Source organism: Delphinus delphis, chromosome 15 (genome assembly GCF_949987515.2).
Source record: "Delphinus delphis chromosome 15, mDelDel1.2, whole genome shotgun sequence".
Classification (NCBI taxonomy): domain Eukaryota; kingdom Metazoa; phylum Chordata; class Mammalia; order Artiodactyla; family Delphinidae; genus Delphinus; species Delphinus delphis.
This window is the reverse complement of record NC_082697.1, coordinates 72,074,561-72,093,665: the sequence shown is the minus strand read 5'-3', so window position 1 is coordinate 72,093,665 and position 19,105 is coordinate 72,074,561. Positions and strand designations below refer to the sequence as shown.

The 19,105-nt window shown below is 51.1% G+C and overlaps 2 protein-coding genes across 3 annotated transcripts; one reads left to right on the top strand and one right to left on the bottom strand.

The window, feature by feature from the left end:
• Window positions 1-3,743: 3,743 nt before the first annotated feature.
• Window positions 3,744-17,518, bottom strand: ZNF48 (zinc finger protein 48). Of its 2 annotated transcripts, none has more exons than XM_060032072.1 (3): window positions 17,404-17,518; window positions 7,528-7,621; window positions 3,744-6,382 (listed from the first exon to the last, which is right to left on the bottom strand). In XM_060032072.1, exons 2-3 carry the CDS (start codon window positions 7,604-7,606, stop codon window positions 4,581-4,583), a joined length of 1,881 nt encoding a protein of 626 aa, XP_059888055.1. In that variant the 5' UTR covers window positions 7,607-7,621; window positions 17,404-17,518; the 3' UTR covers window positions 3,744-4,580. The 2 variants fall into 2 exon arrangements, with proteins under 2 accessions (XP_059888055.1, XP_059888054.1); XM_060032071.1 differs by lacking the exon at window positions 17,404-17,518 and adding an exon at window positions 7,783-7,916.
• SEPTIN1 (septin 1) lies at window positions 14,614-18,944 on the top strand. Its single transcript, XM_060032073.1, has 11 exons — window positions 14,614-15,299; window positions 15,471-15,561; window positions 15,654-15,740; window positions 15,990-16,113; window positions 16,424-16,558; window positions 16,658-16,775; window positions 17,429-17,530; window positions 17,651-17,750; window positions 17,933-18,098; window positions 18,330-18,420; window positions 18,529-18,944. Exons 1-11 carry the CDS (start codon window positions 15,297-15,299, stop codon window positions 18,613-18,615), a joined length of 1,104 nt encoding a protein of 367 aa, XP_059888056.1. The 5' UTR covers window positions 14,614-15,296; the 3' UTR covers window positions 18,616-18,944.
• The last annotated feature ends 161 nt before the right edge of the window (window positions 18,945-19,105 follow it).

Genomic DNA, 19,105 nt, shown 5'->3' with positions numbered 1-19,105 from the left:
GCGGCCAAGCGCGTCTGCTCCGCCCGAAATAGGCCACGTGCGCTCCCGCCCCTGCCTGGGCCTCTCGCTGGCGCCCCGCCTGGAGGGCGGACCCTGTTGCCTCCTCACCTCTTCCCTTCCCTCTTTTTGCCTCTTCCCTCTTTTTGCCTCTTCTCCCATCTTTTCTCCTTTCGCAGCGTCGCCTTCACGGTCTCCTGGTCTCTGGGATATCTTGCTCCTTGAATACATACTTACCAACAGCCACCCAAGCAACCGCTGCTGTTTGTTGCGTGGTGTGCCTCTTATGCGCCATCGTTATGCTAAGCCTTTTGCACATCTGATCTCGATCCGCACAAAGGTGGGTCCATTTCACAGATGAGCTAATTGAAATTCACAGATGAGCTAATTGAAGCTAACTGACTTGCCTAAGTTACACAGTAAGTACTGTCACAGCATCCCAGTAGCCTAGGTGGAAAATTATAGCACACGGACCAGATCCAGTCCACAGAAGTATCTTGTTTGGCTCTCAGGTTTAAAAGTTAACTTCAAAAGAAGCACGAGAGGTCTTTTACAAAATTTAATTTCCAACATTTAAAAATTGAGATATTTCATGTAAAGATCTGTATTTTCCCACTTCTCTTGAAAAAGATACCTAATTCTCCCAATTTATGAATGGGGCAACGAAGATTCAGAAATGATGAAAGAGAAATTACATTCAGTAAGTGCTTACAATCCCTAGTTGTCTCTTTACAACAACCCTGTGGGGATCAATCATATTACCTTCCTTTGACAAATGACGGAACTAAAAACTTAAGTAATTTGCTCAAAGTCACATAGCTGGTAAGTAGCCAATTCCAAACCTCATGCTCTTCCTGTTGCACCAAATTCTCTCTCAGAAATGAGGTTACATGAGGAAATTGGTAGCAGAGCCAGGACTCAAGCCTGATCCTCAGTCTGCAGAGCCCATAACATAATTTGGATGTTGGGATTACATCTGGTCAAAGTTTTGCTCTTCCTCAGAGCTGGGAAAAGGGGGTAAATGAATGTGATACTCACCCTCAGGATCCCAAAAGCCACTTTGATTGTGTTAATTCTCTCATCAAATATTTATTGAACCCTACTATGTACCTGGCACTATTCTAGATATTGGAGATGCAGTAGTGAACAAAAGAGAGAAAAATCTTAGCTACCATGGCACTTCTCAAGGTGTAAAAAATGTCAACAAGTAAATAAGATAATTTCAGGTAAGGACGGGTGTAAGAAGGAAATAGGGCCAGATGATGCAACAAGGAGTGGCTATGGTTGGGAGCTTCTTTAATGTGAGCAGGGAAGGCATCTCTTAGGATATAATATATGAGATGAAACTTGAATGATGAGAAAAAGTTAGCCATTTGAAAATCTAGATGAAGAATGTTCTAGACAGAACTACAGAGACTTTAAGGTGAGATTAAGCTTGGCATGTTTGAGGAAAAGAAAGAAGGCTTGTATGGCTGGAGCCAAGTGAGTTAATGGAAATGTAGTGTGGGAGCTGGAGAAGAGGCAGGCAGGGCCAGATTATGGCAGGAACTCTAGCGAAAGGCAAGGCGTGCTTCCCCTAATTCAGAGAATCAGTGAGGAGGCTCAGCTGGGAGCAGCGAAAGTCCCTACTGGAAGGTCCTCCTACTGTGGGAGGACTTTGGAACAGATGCTTGCAAAAGGAGGAACATGTACAAGTATCTATCTGGAATCAGAGCTAGTTCTTGTTCTTGAGAATCTCACAGTCTAGTAAAGAAGGTGATTTAAAAATATATATGTATATGATATATATATATTACATACATATGAAAAGGAAACAATAGGTGTTCTGACAGCCCCGTGGAAGGGAGTGGATATTGGGTGCAGGCCTCACCAAAGAGATAAATGTAAAGGACCTTCAAAGATGAGTGGGAGTTTGCCAGATGGACAAAGAGGTAGCAGTTTGTGGGACTGTAAACTCTCGTGAAGAGAACATCATGTCCCAAGGACATCGTTCACCAAAGTATTGAGTGAGCCTTATTGTGTGCCAGGCCCCTTTTAGGACTGGGAGGTAGAAAGTTGAATTTGGAAGTCTTTATCTCACTTTTCACTATTCTGCATTTCACTATTTGCCTTCAGCCTCACTAGAAGTTTACTTGAGTTCTTGAATCCCAAGGACTTGGTGCATAGAACACACCATTCGCCATCTCATCTCCCACCTCCTCCTTTCTCGGCTTGTTCCAAGTCATTCTTTACGTCTTAACATAATTGCCTCTTTGGAGAGGCATTGAACCATGTGGGAGTCTCTCCTGCATGCCTGCTTCCTGCATAGTCTTTACCACACTTGAAAATATTTGTTCAATGTCTAGCTTCTGCGTAGAAACTGAGGGCAGAAACTTTGTCTTATTCATCTTTCTATGCCCAGTACCCAGCACACAGTAGGTAATGCTGTTGAGTGTCTCTTTATCCTAAAGAAGCTCTCGATGTGTTAAGGGAGCTTAACACATCAGATGAAGGGGGTTCTAACCAGGCTGGAGGTTTAGGGAAGGCTTCTGGGAGGAAGTAACACTTGAGGTGTTTGGATAGGTTAACACGTTGGGAAGGGGGGCATTCCAAGTTACAAAAACAGAATATTTAAGAGGCACGGGTCTGAAACCACACAAGTGGAAGGCCTTGAATGCCATCTAGGAGTTAAGTTTTATAGAGAGGACATGCGCACATACGGCAGGGTTTTTAATAGGGGAGTGAAGTGGTCAGATTTTACAAAGTTCACTGCAGGCTACGTTGGAGGCCAACCTGGTAGGGAGGTGAGACACGGCAACCAGCAGGGAGGATCTTCCCAAAGCCCCAAAGGCTTCCATTCAGGTCTATGGGTGTTTGTGTGCACTTAGGACAGAAGCCGCTGAGCACTCCAGACCTGAACTCAAAATTCTGGGATTTCGAATCTGTTTAACAACTTGGCAGGGGTGGGAGGACTGGGAGGAGCCGCGCTGCAGCAAGCTTTCATTGGTTTCTAAGGAAGCCCGGCCGACGGTTAAGATGTCGCGAGAGCTTCTACCCGGGGACCGTTCCCGCACGCAAATTAGCTGAGACGACAAGCCTGCGAAGTTGTAGGGAGTCTTGTACTTCATTTCTTAGATGGGTGAACCGCCCTAGTCTTTTTTGTCCCTGGCCAATCAGGTCAGTTCCTTTTTCCCCTTCCTCCCTATTGGCGCCCTCCTCGGAAAAAGCTAGGAGTTGGAGTCCTGCACCTAATGACGCATGGATGGCTGGGAAATACGGTTGCCTTTCCTGGGGGATAGAGACATCCCCTTGGCCCTGCCTTTGGGCTATGCAGACGAATGACCTGTTTCTCGACAAATAAAAAAAGGGTCGCAGGGAGGTGGGGTTTCCCAGAAAGCAGAACATCAGTGTCGGGGTCTTCTGAGCTGGTACCAATTCCTGCCAGCCACTTTTCTCCCGGTACCTGTCGCCATAGCAACAGCGCTCGCAAAACACCCGCCCACCCCCACCCCCCACGCTCCCACCGAGTGTTTTTCCTTTTAAGGGTCGCGCTCGAGCCTGTGGCGTAGGTGGCTCCTGTGGGCAGCCAGAACTCAGGTCTGAGGCATCAGCTGACAGGCCTGGTGGCCGTTTTCTTAACCCGTTGTCAGAGCTAAAAAGCAGCTATGACAACCCAACTTCTTTATTTGACAGGGCTCAAAGAGAGCAAGTTTACAACATGGCTTATGGGTTTTGCCTGTGGCGACCCTTCGGCACCTTTTTCACCCCTCACCACGCACACACGCACACAAGAGTCCAAGCCTCAGACAAGAAGCAGTTTATTGGCGAGACACATGGAGATGTGGCTGTCAGGCCTTGGTGCTTCCCTGGCTTCTCCTCACCCCTGTACTGCCCTTCTGCCAGTGTATCTCTGCTGCCGTCCACCAGGACCTGGGCTTAGCACCCAGGGCAGATGACTGCTCTTTCTGCTGTCTCTGACCTGTTCTGCCGTGTCCAGGTGTCAGGGCAGTTTGGGCTTCTCCAGGGCAGATAGGTCTGGCCTCTCCAAGTGTCCTCTTCCTGGCTAAGACCACGTCCAGCGGCCTGAGGCTGGGTACTGCCTGCCTCACAACAATACTCTCACCATCAGTAGGGTGGTCAAGATGGCCTTGCCTCACTCTGTCACCCTAAACCTCAGAAGTCTCATTGTTGAAGCTCATAGGTCTAACAAACCCTGGTTCAGGGTGCTGGTCTCCCAGGGGCAAGGTTGGGAGGGGTCAATTTACAGGTTAAGAGGCAGCAGGAATTTAGAGTTCTTTAAGGGCCCTCAGGCTAAGGTCAGTTTGTTCATCAACAAATATTTATTGCCTACTGTATACTAGGCAGTGTTCTAGAAGCTGGGGGTATAAACCACACTGGCAAGGTCCTGACTGAGCCCAGCCAGGAGTTTCCTGAGCTTCAAGGTCATTGTCTCCAAATCTCTATTGCTATCTATCCACTCCTTTCTCCCATTTGTTTCTTCCCCTCCTTCTCCCTCCCACTGCCTCCCAGGCCCTTTCTTCTCTGCTTAAGCGGCAGATACCCTCCCCTTTGGTCTCCTGGGCCTCCACCCACCCTGGACCCCATCATTCCAGTCCCGTTGGTGGCTCCTCTTTGAGGGGCCTTGCCTGACCATCCCCTGTCCCAAAGGGCCTCAAGACCAGGTGCCCACGCTGGTGCTTGATGCGGGCAGAACTGTCACCAAAACCCTTGCCACACTCTGCACACTTGTATGGCTTCTCCCCGGTGTGTGTGCGCCTATGTTTGACTAGATCCGAGCTCCGGGGAAACTCCTTCCCACAAAAGCCACACACGTGGGGCTGGCTGGGCCCAGAGGGCTGAGCCCGGACTCGGGATCGAGGGGCCGTGGGTGCTGAGCCAGGGGGGTTGTGTGGCCTCAGGAGAGTGGATGGTGGTGGTGGCCGAGCCCGTTCACCGCGGTGGGTGCGGAGATGCTTGACCCGGGCAGAGCTGTCGGCAAAACCCTTGCCGCATTCAGGGCAGAGGTAGGGTTTTTCCCCCGTGTGTACACGATGGTGTTTCACCAGGTCCGAGCTTCGGCGGAAACCCTTGCCACACTCAGGGCACTTGTGGGGCTTGTCACCCGCCAGCGGTGGAGGCGGCTCCCCAGCCTGTGGGCCCCCAGGCTCCGGCTCCAAGCCAGGCAGGCCGAAAGGGCCATCACCTGAGTGCGAAGGGCTTCGAGGCGTCAGCGGGGGGCTGGTGCCAAGGGGAGGTGGGGGTGGGCTTGAGCTGGGGGGTGGGCTGGGGATCAGGGGGGCGAGGGGGTAGCCTGGGAAGCTGAAGTCCTGGGGCTCCGCGTGAGTGAGGCGGTGGCGGAAAAGGGTGGAGCTGAGGCTGAAGGTGCGGGCACACTCCGGACAGGCATGAGGCCTCTCGCCACTGTGGGTGCGGAGGTGCTTGACCCGGGCGGAGCTGTCAGCGAAGCCCTTGCCACACTCGGGGCAGAGGTAAGGCTTCTCTCCTGTGTGCACCCGCAGGTGCTTCACCAGATCTGAGCCCCGGGCAAACTCCTTTCCACACACATCACAGCCAAAAGGCTTGGGCCCCAGGTGACTGCGCTGGTGGCTCAGGAGGCTGCAGCTGAGTACAAATCTTTTGCCACAGTCAGTGCAGATGTATGGCTTATCCTGGGCCTTAGGTCCCTGTGCGGCTGCCGTGGCTACTCGAGATGGCAGCCGTCGGGGCACCAGGGGCCGGGGGGGCTGCTCCCCCCGGTGTGTCCGCTGGTGCTTTATGCGGGCAGAACTGTCGCCAAAGCCCTTGCCACAGACCCCGCACTTGTAGGGCTTCTCGCCCGTGTGTGTCCGCTGGTGTTTCACCAGGTCAGAGCTCTGCCGGAAGCTCTTGCCGCACTCACCGCAGATGGTGGGGCGCTCACCAGCAGGGATCCTGGATCGAGGAATCTTTGGGGGGCCCTGGGCTGGTGGCCGGGCTCTGTAGGGCTTTTCACCACTATGAGTTCGCTGGTGTTTGATACGGGCAGAGCTATCCCCAAAGCCCTTGCCACAGACCCCACACTTGTAGGGCTTCTCCCCTGTGTGGGTTCGCTGGTGTTTCACCAGATCTGACATCTGCCGAAAGCTCTTGCCACACTCGCCGCACACGGCAGCCCGATCACTAGCCTGGCCCCAGCGTGGTTCTCCCAGGAGCCGAGGGCCTCTGTCCCGGGCCTGTGGTTTCCCAGGTCCCACTCTCTGGACCCACAAGTCATCCCAGGTCTGAATGCCTTCGGGTTTGAGAGAGGCATTTCCTACTTCATGACCTGGGGCCAAATCTTCCTCTTCCTTGAACCCCAAGTCATCCTCCTGTGGGGCATGTTCAAACTCATCTGGCTGAGAAATCTCCACGTTCTCACTCCCTAGACCTGGGGAAAGAAAAAGGAGTTGTAGACCCTGCCCTTTGGCTCAGCCCCTATCTTTGATAGCAACCTCCCCAGAAAGGCGTCCTTGACCATCTGTGGTTGCAAGGATCTCTCTTGCTCTCTCTCCTCTGAATTTCTGAAGCACTTATTATTGTCTGTGCCTCTCAGTAACAGTAACTTCCTTTTACCGTGCCCTTCATATGTGCCAATAACTTAACCAAGCATTACTGAATCCTTGCAAACAATCCTATGAGGTAATACTGTTAACTACCCCCATTTTACCCAACATGGAGACTCCGAGAATTTAAGTCACTTGCTCAAAGTGAGTTATAAAGTAGCAAAACCAGGTTTCTAACTCAGGTCTGTCTGATTCTCAAGCCTGTGTTAACCCCTACATTATATTGCCTGGTATTTGCTAATTACATTATATCTTTTTTATATTAGCCCAGTCTGTAACTTATTACTTCAATCATCTTGTGTGTACCTGAGAGGACCCAGACACACACCTGTCCCTCAGGATGGGTAAGAGAGATAGGCACAAAAAATTATAATTGCAGGCTCAGAATAACTGTGCTGTCACGAGAGAGAGGAAATAAAGAGACAGGGCTGGGCTTTCACAGCAGAGAAAAGAGTAAACCATGGAAAGGGATGCTGAGACTAGATTAAGCATGTAAGATCTGGATTGAACACTAGGCTAAGGCTTTTAATTAGTAGCAGAAGGGAGCTAGGGAAGGTTTTTGTGAAGGGAGACAGGATTAGATCTGGACTTAGATCAATGTGGCTGCACAGTGCATCACTGGAGAGAAAAGGGCTGAGGGGAGGCTGCTGCAATTGCCGGGATGAGACAGAATGAGGCCTGAAGTAGGGCAGAGGCAGCAAGCCTGCTGATCACTGTCGGGGACGGAGAGGGAGTCCTTGAAATGATGCCCCTCAAGGCCTGGCGCATAGTAGGTGCTCAGAAACACTGGCTCCATCCCTTGGCTCTTGCTTTCCTCCTCCCCGCCCGCCCCCCCCCCCCCCCCCCCCGCCTACCCCCCGGAAGCACAGTTCATGTCCGATTTTTCTGGGTCTGGGCCAGGCAGAGCCCAGCACCGGGGTCCTCACCCGGCCATTACCTGCCCACGGCGGTGCACCGCTTTGGCCCTCACCTGTGCGGGTGCCTCTCAGCTGCTCCCTGTCCTCTGAGCCATGGAGATCCGCGCCCCAGGGCCCCACCGAGCGCTCCATCGCCGGCACGCCGCCCTGAGCAAGGGGACAGACACAATTTCACGGTCACACAGCCATGTGCGGACGGCGGCGCCCTGCCCTCTGCTGGCCGGCACGGGGACCGGGCAGCGTTCGGGTCCGAGGTACGGGGCGCGGCTCCCGGTGATCCCCGCCCGCGCCGCCAGCCGCCCCTGCACCTGCTGCTCCTTCCGGAGCGCAGCCGCTCCCCTTCTCCTCCCGCCGCCGCCGCTGCAGCAGCCGCCTCCGCCACCCCGGCGCCCTCCGGAGCTCCTCGGCGGGGCTCCGGTGCCCGCGCCGCCAACGGCTCGGAGATGTGGGCTCGGCGCCAAACGGGGAGGGGGCTCCGTCCCAGGCGTTCCCCTGGGGCGGCCGCCGGGGGCGGGGACGGGAAGCGGAAGCGCCGGGTGGCACCCGGCCGCTCTAGGACCTTGGAGGAGCTGCACGCTTGTGGGGGCAGCCCTCGTCCTACAGAGCTCTGTGGCCGGCGGGCAGCCGCGTGCCGCGGAGAGGGCTACTCTGAGCCGAGGACAGTTGCCCGAACTCGGTGGTATTAACCGTGTGCCTCCTGGTCTGGAGCTGGATGTGGTGGGCCGAAGACTTCCTAATTGTCGCTGTGTCGGGCCACCCGCGCCGAACTCCGGAGCTGGCCAACAGCGCCAGCCACCCCGGCCCGGAGAGACAAAGAGAGATCCAAAGGCAGACCCAGGGAAAGGGGTGGGGGAAAGACCAAGGCAGACAAAGGGCGGCAGAGGGCGGCGGAGACCCCAGATGGGGCGGGGGCGGGGCGCCGAGACACGGGAAACAAAGCGGGACCGGTCGGCGAGGCAGAGGGCCGCGCGTGGGGGCTGGGCTGGGCTGGGGGAGACAGGCAGTAGCGGGAGCTAGTGGCAGACGCCAGATAAATGCTGAGGAGAGGCAGGCCGATGGACACAGACCTGGATCCGGAGTCGTAACCTAAGAGCCCTGAATCAGAGAGGATGCAAAGGCAGAGAGTCAGAGACTGCAGCAGACCAAAAACACAAGAGCAAATGATTGGCCGCCAGAAACAAACACATGTAGAAACAAATAAGAGAGACATAAAGTCGTTGAAGCAAAGTCGGAAGAACTACAAGAAAAGGCAGGGAACCTGGAGAGAAACAGAGGCAGAGGAACGAAGAAACAGGCAGAGACAAAGAGAGACAGGGACACAAAGAAAGAGGCCATGGGGAGACTAGGGACAGGTCTACAGCCCTACCAAGGGAGCCCAGGGAGAGGCTAAAACATTAAACCCTGTTTCCCAGCTTGGTGGGACCCTGGCTGGGGCTGTGTTCCAGTGGTCCCAGGGGTGTGATCCCCAGTATCTGTACTCTGGGCAAGGTTGCCTTTGGGGAGGGGGTGGGGTGCCTGTAAGTGTCTGCAGCCCATCTAATGATGGAGAGGGGTAACCAAGGTTTGTATATCAATTAACATTTATTAGTACCTCAGTGCTATGTCAAGAGTTTGGTAAAGAGATGAAACACGTGTAAGAGTTGTCCTTGGGGTGCTACCAGTTTAAAGGGGCAAGCAAACAAATCATGATAAATAAGAACTCTAAGGGCGTGAGAGAGTTACGTTCACCGATTCAAGATAGTAGGAAGAGTTCTTATTTGTGGGAATGAATCTGTATGGTTTTGTGTACCTGGTATGCATGAATGTTAGACACGGGTAAACATGGAGCACAAGTCAATCAACACATACTTATGGATCATCAACCGTAAGTCTAGACCCTGGAAATACAAAGAAATCCCTCAGGGAGCTCTCTCTGCTCAGTAGAACATGGAGACATACAGATGATATGACAGATTGTATACCGACCTAATAAACAAAGATGTGATAGGAATGCAGTACAGAGAGAGAGAGACCTGTAAGAGTTTAGTGGCTGTAGACACTGTCTTTAAGTTCATTCATGCAGAGTTTGATTCCTGACCTTGTCATTTGCTCCCATTTAACCTTGGGTGGGGAAGTTACTTCTGTTTCCTGAACTGTAAAATGGGGATAATACTTAATTTGAATGGTTGAGGTGTAAAGTACTTAGTAAAAAATATCAGTTATTACACTTTGGGCTGAAGTAACCAAGGAAGAAGGTGGCATTTTTGAGCTGATCCTTTCAGGACAGGTAAGATTTCAGCCAAGTCCAGAGCCTGGCTGAAGTGGGCCTAAAATGAAGAACTCCAGGCAGAGGGAATGAAATGAACAATGTCCCACATACTAATTGCAAACCTACTATGTGCTAGAAGCTTGGGATCCAAAGATGATTAAGATCTATCCTCAAAGAGGAAGATAGATAATAGTTCTGTTTTAATGTGTCAAAAGTTTACATAATAGGAAAGTAGTGGAAGCTGCAGATGAGATGGTAAGTTAATCATCTGTTCCACAAACATTTCCCGGGGGTCCAATATGTGCCAGGCACATGTGCTGGGAAACAGAGGTAAGAGGGTACCAAAATGGCAAAGAGCCAGCCCCTCTTGGAGGAAACCCGCAAAGGCTGGCCAGCCCACATGCCATACTCACTTGGAGAGCTAGCTCTGACTTTGAGAAGACAAAGCCTGGAGTTATTGGGTCTGAACCTGAACTCAGGTCTAAAGACATAGAAACCCTTTCAGGGATGTCTGGTAGGGCCATAGGTAGCTATGAAGATATGATGGAGAGATGAAAAAGAACTAATCCAGATGATTATTAAATGGGAAGACTGCTGTCTACAATTCACTGCCCCATAGGAAACTCAAGGGGGGGATCTTCCTTTCTACAAACAGGCCCCAAACCTTATCACAGGAATAATTGGGCATAATTTGTTGGTGTTAATAAGCATGTAAATGGAATATTGTGTCACTGCTAATTCATATCATCTCTGCACTTAACCAAGCCAAGAGCCTTTTCTGAGGGCATTTATTAGTATGCACAAATGCCTTAAATATGTGACTTCCTTTGACTCAGTAATTCCCCTTATAGAAATGAGGCCCAAGGAAATGGTTGGACAAGTGCACAATGATAGCACCACAAACACAGTCATCTCAGCTCAGCGTTGTTTATCACAGGGAAGAATGGGAATCAGCCTGAATACTAAGCATCTAGAAAAATGATAATGTAGATGTGTATTTATGATCATAGATATATAAGGTGATGAAAACAGGTTTCCAAAGTTATGATCCTAGTTTTGTGAATATATATTTATTCATATGTACAGGCATATGAGATAATCTAGAAGGATGAAAATCAAAATGAGGATATATCATGGAATGATATTAGATGTAAATTTTTCTAACCATTTGCATTTGCTAATTTTTCCATGAGAATATGTATTGGTTATACAGTAAATAAATGAATATAAATGCCTTTTTTTCTCTTTTTTTCTTTTTTTTATTGAGGTATAGTTGATTTACAATATTATGTAAGTTTCAGGTGTACAACATAGTGATTCACAATTTTTTTTGTAAATATTTATTTTATTTATTTTCCTTCTTTTTGGCTGCATCGGGTCTTAGTTGCGGCACACGGGATCTTCGTTGAGACATGTGGGATCTTTCATTGCGGCGTGCCGTCTCCTCTTTGTGGCCCTTAGGCTTCTCTCTAGTTGTGGCGTGCGGGTTTTCTCTCTCTAGTTATGGCGCACAGGCTCCAGAGCGCGTGGGCTCTGTAGTTTGTGGCACGCAGGCTCTCTCGTTGAGGCACGAGGGCTCAATAGTTGTGGCGCGCGGGCCTAGTTCCCCCGAGACATGTGGGATCTTAGCTCCCCGACCAGGGATCAAACTCACGTCCCCTGCTTTGGAAGGCGGATTCGTTACCACTGGACCACCAGGGAAGTCCCAGTGATTCACAATTTTTAAAGATTATACTGCATTTATAGTTATTATAAATTGGCTGTATTTCCTGTGCTGTACAATATATCCTTGTAGCTTATTTTAGTTTGTACCTCTTAATCTCTCAGCCCTATCTTGCCCTTCTCCTTTCCCTCTCCCCACTAGTTTATTCTCTAGATGTGTGAGTCTGTTTCTGTTTTGTTGTATTCGATAGTTTTTTTTTGTTTTTTATATTCCATATATAAGCGATAATATATAGTGTTTGTCTTTGTCTGACTTATTTCACTAAACATAATACCCTCCAAGTTCATCCATATTGTTGCAAATGGCAAAATTTCATTCATTTTTATGGCTGAGTAGGTAGTATTTCATTACGTGTGTGTGTGTTTGTGTATGTATATATATATGTATATATATTTTATATATGTATATATAATACCATATCTTCTTTATCCATTCATCTGTTGATGGACACTTAGGTTGCTTCCATATCTTGGCTATTGTAAACACTGCTGCTATGAACATTGGGGTGCACGTATCTTTTTGAATTAGTGTTTTCGTTTTCTAGTGATATATACCCAGGAGTGCTATTGCTGGATCATATGGTAGTTCTATTTTTAGTTGTTTGCAGAACCTCCATACTGTTTTCCACATTGGCTACACCAATTTACATTCCCATCAACAGTGTACAATGGTTCCCTTTTCTCCACATCTTGCCAACATTTGTTATTTGTGGTCTTTTTGAATGATAGCCATTCTGACAGGTGTGTACATGTTATTTTCTTAAATATTATTTGAATAATTCAGGGAAGAGCTGATTAGAGTCTGAACACAGGGCAGGGGCAAGACGGTGAAGGGTGTAGAGAGGAGGGGCCAATTTTTCTCATGGATAGAAAGGACTTGGAAACCAATTGGATATACTTGTGGAGAGCAGAGGAGGGAGGAGTTCAGAGTTTTAACTAGGATGGTAGGGCTGCTCAGCCTGGTGAGAAATGCAGGGGGAAGGGTTGTGGTGCAGGGGGAAGGGTATAATTATCCCTTCCCTTGGCTTCTCAAAGTACTCTGTTTATCTCATTATTACACTACATTTTTAGCACCAGTGCTGTGTGTCACTCTTGCTTGTGGCTGTCTCTGTCTCCCCAGAGGGCGGCAACCCTGGCTGATTCACTCTCTCTGGATTCTCAGCAACTAATGCAGAAGAGCAGTCGCTAGATTGGAGCTAGCGGCACTGTTGCACCCCTCAGCTCATGTAATAGCAATAACTAGCGTCATGTGTGAGCTCATCTTTTATGCCAGGCACTGCTAAGAACTTTATATGTGTTAGGTATATAATCCTCGTCATGCCCCTATGAAGTGAAATTATTAATGGCATTATTTAACAGATACAGAAACGAAGTCACTGAAAGGTTAAAGACGCCCAAGGTCACACAGCTCTTAATTATTCTATGTCTTTATAATCATGAAACTTGAACAACTTCTGTGAATTCAGTGTGGTGGGAGCGTCCAATCCCACATGGTAGATGAGGAAAGTAAGGCCCAGAGAGGTGATTTTTCCAAGGTTACATGAAAGGAGCAGTACTAGAAATGAGGTTGAAGTAAGGAAAATGTGGTAGCATAGATGGATCTTAAAAGATAGCGCTGATTGAAAAAAATTAACAAACAGAAATACATATTAGTATGTACATATATAGCTATTTGTGTAAACATGTACTATGCACTGCACATTTTTCAAAATATGTACAAACTAAAAAATTACACATTAAGCACATTAGAGTGGTTGCCTTAGGCTGAGGAGAGGAAATGAGTGAGCTCTGAGGTGGCATAACAGGGCACCACAGACTAGGAGTCTTAATCAACAGATGTTTATTTTCTCATAGTTCTGGAGACTGGAAGTCCAAGATCAAAATGCCAGCAGAGTTGGTTTCTGGTGTGGCCTCTTTTCTTGGGTTGCAGACAGCCACCTTCTCACTGTGTCCTCACATGGCCTTTCCTTTGTGCATGTGCAGAGAGAGATTGCTGGTGTCCCTTCTTATAAGGACACCAGACCTATAGAATCAGGGCCCCACCCTTCTGACCTCACTTAACCTTATTTCCTCCTTAAAGGTCTTACCTCCAAATATAGTCACATTGGGGGTTAGGGCTCCAACACATGAAGTGGGGGGTAGGGGGACACAATTCAGTCTATAACAGGGGCTAAATGGGAAATAATAAATAGAACCATGAAGAATAGAGAAAGAAAATGGGGTTGGAGCAATAGGCAGGATCCAGATTGAGCAAGGCCTTATAGGTCATACTAAGGGGACTCGCTTTAAAGTTTCAGAGAGGTCACTCAGTTCATAAATGCTAAAGCTAGGGTATGTGTGTGTGTGTGTGTGTGTATATATATATATAGTATATTGTATACATAACTGATTAACTCCAAAGCCCATGTCATCCGAAACCACTCTGAGTCCTGATAACAAAATATAAATGTGTGTATTTCATCTTACTATGAAAAAAATGGAGTTCAGAGAGGGCAAATCACTTGCCCAAGGTCACACAGTAAGTGGGAGAGCTGAGGTTTGGGAAGTTCTTTGTGACTCCAAAGCCAAGCTCCTTTTACAAGTTCTGCAGCCTGCCAGCCTTTGTCCCGGACCAATTTCAATCACTCACTCTTTCGTGCATTCATTTATCTAGTATATTATTTATTGGCACCTTCTTTATTTTTTCTTTCTTTCTTTTTTTTTGGTGGTACGCGGGCCTCTCACTGTTGTGGTCTCTCCCATTGCAGAGCACAGGCTCTGGATGCGCAGGCTCAGCGGCCATGACTCACGGGCCCAGCCGCTCCGCGGCATGTGGGATCTTCCCGGACCGGGGCACGAACCCGTGTCCCCTGCATCGGCAGGCGGACTCTTAACCACTGCGCCACCAGGGAAGCCCTATTGGCACCTTCTTTGTGCCAGGCCCTGTGCAAGACACCAGGGATATAGAAATTAGAAGACATGGTCCCTGTCCTCAGAAAACTCAGCGGGGAGTAGAAGAGATATCCAGATAAGCAAAGGTGGGCAATGGAGGGGCCTGTGAAAGGTGCTGGGGAGTCTAGAGGATGGAAAATGACTCTGCCTGGGGTGGGTGGGGAAGGTTTCATAGAGGAGGAAGAAGAGCCCTTTGAATCAAACCCTAGAAGGATAAAGAGCAGTTCACCTGGTGCAGAAGAAGGTAAAGGTCAACATACACAGAGCCTAGGATATGGGCACTCACTAAGGGTGAGTGAAAGATGGGGTGATGAGGTCAGATGGGAGAGGCTTTGGCTGCCAAGTCAGGACTCAGAATTGATTCTGAGATCACTGGGAAGCCCATGAAGGGTTTCAAGCAGGGGAGTGCCTTGGCCAGGATTCTGAAGGACAGTCTCTCTAGAAGAGGTGTCCAAAGACCTGAAGTTCTTTTAAGAATCCAGTGCAAAAGCTGGCGAGGAAAATTGATTGCCCCTCCCACCCTCAATCTTTGTTATGGCTTTTGGTCCACTCAGACCCTTGGAACATTTTTTTTTAACCACCTCTGTCAAAGCCTTCATCTCACTTGCTAGAGAGACCAACCCACTTCCTTCCTCTCTGCTTACACCCTACCTCCCACCAGGGTGATGGGGTTACAATGGGGCTTGGAATAAAGGTGTACAGAGAACAGGGGGGTTGAAGCTTCCTATTGGGGTTATGGGCAAAGGTATCCAGGAATTGAGGACCACAGCTCTTCTTGGTCTCAGCTTTTCCCACCTGTCTGGGCCAGTTTGAGCATCTCAGCTTCCTACATTGCCCGCCCCCTTGTTTGCCGCCCTCAACTTCCTGCCCCACCAGAGGAAGTGGGGAGAGACAGCAGGTGCAGCGACAGCTATCGGGGCCATGGTGAGTCTTTATGCCCAGGAATCCAGGCATCTCTGCCCCCAGTCCCCTACCCCCAGGTTAACCAGGTCAACCCACAATAGGCTGACTTCTCCTAGCCTCTGAGATCAGGTTATCCTGGGGGCCCTGCCTGCTGCCCCCAGCAGCCTCATATTGTCCACCCCCTGCCAACAGGACAAGGAGTATGTGGGTTTCGCCGCCCTCCCCAACCAGCTGCATCGCAAGTCCGTCAAGAAGGGGTTTGACTTCACACTCATGGTGGCAGGTCTGGAGGTTTTGGAGAGGGGCCTGGCAAGGGGTCCTCAAGAGACCTTGGCTGTCCCCTCACCTGACCAGCTGGGGCTGTCTTGTCCACAGGGGAGTCAGGCCTGGGAAAATCTACCCTCATCAACAGCCTATTTCTCACCAACCTCTATGAGGATCGGCAAGTCCCAGAGGCCAGGGGTAAGACCCCCTCCTCACCGTGCTCTCCAGGCACTCTGACCCCCTCCTCCCATGTCCCTAGACTGCACTCTCTTCCTTTCCAACTGGGTTTCCCATGACATTCTGGGGGACTCAGGCAGCTCACTGCTTTTCTCCGAGACTCGCTCTCCTCCCCTGAAAAATGGGTGGAGGCAACTGTGAGTCTGAGAAAGGAAATTAGTCCTGCCTCAGGCCCCTACCCAGCTCCCTGACCTCTCCCCATCCTCATAGCTCGCTTGACACAGACACTGACCATCGAGCGCCGGGGCGTGGAGATCGAGGAGGGGGGTATTAAGGTGAAGCTGACCCTGGTGGACACACCTGGCTTTGGGGACTCAGTGGACTGTTCAGACTGGTGAGGAATGGGGGAGGACCTGGGGCTCAGCTTCCCAATGTGGCTACTCTGTGGAGACTGAGGGGTCAGATTCTGGGCTGGTCTGCCCTGCCCTACCCCCCGCCCCCAGCCAAAGGTGGGGCCTGTTTCTGGTGGCCTTGTGGCCCAAATTGCCCTGTACTTCCCGACATCTCACCTGCCAGTTTCCTCTTATGTCTTTGGTTGGAGCCAAAGAAACTACTTCCCACACCCACAGTCCTGGCTAGCCTTTTCCCCTTCCCTGTGCTGTGGTCCCTGTTCTCTGACTTGCCGCTCTCTCCCCACACCCCAGCTGGCTGCCCGTGGTGCGCTTCATTGAGGAGCAATTTGAGCAGTATCTTCGGGATGAGAGTGGCCTGAACAGGAAGAACATCCAGGATTCCCGTGTCCACTGCTGCCTCTACTTCATCTCACCCTTTGGCCGGGGGTCCGAGGGGCACCCTGGGGAGTTGGGACATTTGGGGAGGGCTGGAGGGGGAGTGTCTCTGTGCCCTGAAACTGAGCCCTGACCAATCCCTGGGTGCAGGCTCCGGCCCCTAGATGTGGCCTTCCTCCGGGCGGTGCATGAGAAGGTCAACATCATCCCAGTCATTGGCAAAGCAGATGCCCTGATGCCTAAGGAAACACAGGCCCTCAAGCAGAAGGTGTGTGCGGTGGCCTCTGACATTTGGCCTCACATGAAGCCAAAAGTCAGGATCAAAATCGAACTCAGCCTTGACTTCTTTGATCTTGGGGTAGCCCTTTTGGAGCGTGATGTGTCAGGCTAGACTGTGGAAGAAAGTTTCTGAGGAAGGTGGGTCATAAGCTGCCTAAGGAAGCCATGTCTCTGGAGGTTCGGAATAGAATCCCTGGGCTGGATGCTTGGCTAAGGCCTGTCTGAGGCCAGGGGTGTAGACATAATGACCAATATTATCCTTCTGGCCCCAGGATGCTGACTGCCCCACCCCCCCACCTTCCCACGCCCCTGTGTCTTCAGAGCCCTTTCCCACTGTTTCCACTTATGCCTCTCTCTCCTGATCTTTCGGTGTCTGCTCAGCTTCAAAACTTCCCAGGCATCAGTCTTCCCATTAGGGTAACTGTCTCAGTTTTTCACCATCTACGTCTCTGTCTCTCGCTGTTTGAGATTTTGTTTTCAGTCATCCCATATGTCCATCTTTCACCATCTCTGTCTTTCATGTCTTCCTCTCTGTCTCTTCCACCCCGTGTCTGCATCTATATCTCACTGTCTCTGGTCATGCAATGTCTGTGGTTCACAGTCTCTGTGTTTCTCACCGTCTCTGCATCTGTCTCCTCCAAGATCCGGGAACAGTTGCAGGAGGAGGAGATCAATATCTACCAGTTCCCCGACTGTGACTCTGATGAGGATGAAGACTTCAAGAGGCAGGATGCGGAGATGAAGGTGCAGAGGCAAAGGAGGAAGGGGCAGAGAAGCCAGGGAGGGCGGATGTGGAGGTGGGAGCTGAGAAAGAGGTTTCTGCCCAAAGGGGGCCAACGGTGATCGCTGACTCCTGCCCTCTAGGAAAGCATCCCTTTTGCTGTCGTCGGTTCCTGCGAAGTAGTGAGGGACGGCGGGACCCGACCGGTGAGGGGACGCTGCTACTCCTGGGGCACTGTGGAGGGTGAGTAAGGCCAGGAACGCATTCTGAGGCCAGCAGGGAGCCCAGGACGCCTCCGAGTCAACCGCACCCAACAGGTGAAGTTGGGGAGAGTTCTGGTCCCGGGGGTCCTAAAAGTCAAAAGAGGGGTCCTTGGGCAGCAGACCCGACCCAAGCTCCCCGACTCTTGCCGGTCCGCCCCCCAGTGGAGAACCCACATCACTGCGATTTCCTGAACCTGCGACGGATGCTAGTGCAGACACACCTGCAGGACCTGAAGGAGGTGACGCATGATCTGCTCTATGAGGGCTACCGGGCGCGCTGCCTACAGAGCCTGGCCCGGCCTGGGGCGCGTGATCGAGCCAGCCGTAGGTGAGAGCCAGGGCTGACTCCTAGGTGCTTCCAAGGCTCTGCGCTCACCATCCATGACCCCGGCCTTCACCTTCTAGACCTCTCTCCCGGAGCCTTTCTTTCCCCACCCACTTTGCGTATGGCCCTAACCTGAAGGACATGGTCCCGCCAAACCCCAGGCCCTGCCTCGCGGCAGTGACTCACAACCACGGTTCTCGACTTTGATTCCTGCCCCTTTCCTCCACCCCCTAGCAAGCTCTCCCGCCAGAGCGCCACAGAGATCCCGCTGCCCATGCTGCCTCTGGCCGACACGGAGAAGTTGATCCGCGAGAAAGACGAAGAGGTGAGCAAGCACCTCTCTTTCCCCCAGATCAAGGCCCCAAATCCTCTTCGAAGTCCCTTTCTGGCCTTGCCCGCCCAGTCCCACTGCCTGCAATCTTGCCCCGCACAGCTGCGCCGCATGCAAGAGATGCTGGAGAAGATGCAGGCCCAGATGCAGCAGAACCAGGCTCAGGGCGAGCAGTCGGACGCTCTCTGAGACCCCCGCCCGGACCCTACTTTACCTTGCCTCCGCCTTCAGTTCGTCTCTTGTCCAATCCTCGAGCCCTAGGCTGCCCGGCGCTTAATCCCGGAGCCCCAGCCTGTAAGGCCCGCCCTTGCAAGGGGTTAGCGGGCTAGCAGGTTCTCCCAATCCTGGAGTGTGTAGCCCCGCCTTTGGCTCCGCCCCGACCCCGCCTTGGCTCCGCCCCAATCCGCCTCGGCCCACCTAGCGAGCCAGAGCTTCCCTCCCATTCCCTAACTCTCCCAGCCCCTAACTCTCCCACCCCGCCCCACTTCACCCAAACGGCGACTTCAATAAAAACTGAATTTCCCTGAGGCCACGCAAGTCTTTTCTTTCCCAGCGGGAATAAGCGGCGGGCGTAGCGGGTGAAACCGTTCCACCCAGGCCTCTGGGCCACTATTTATTCATTCATTTGCTGGGCACTCGTTTCGTGCCAGCCGGTGTTTCAGCGCAGCCTCCCACCTGA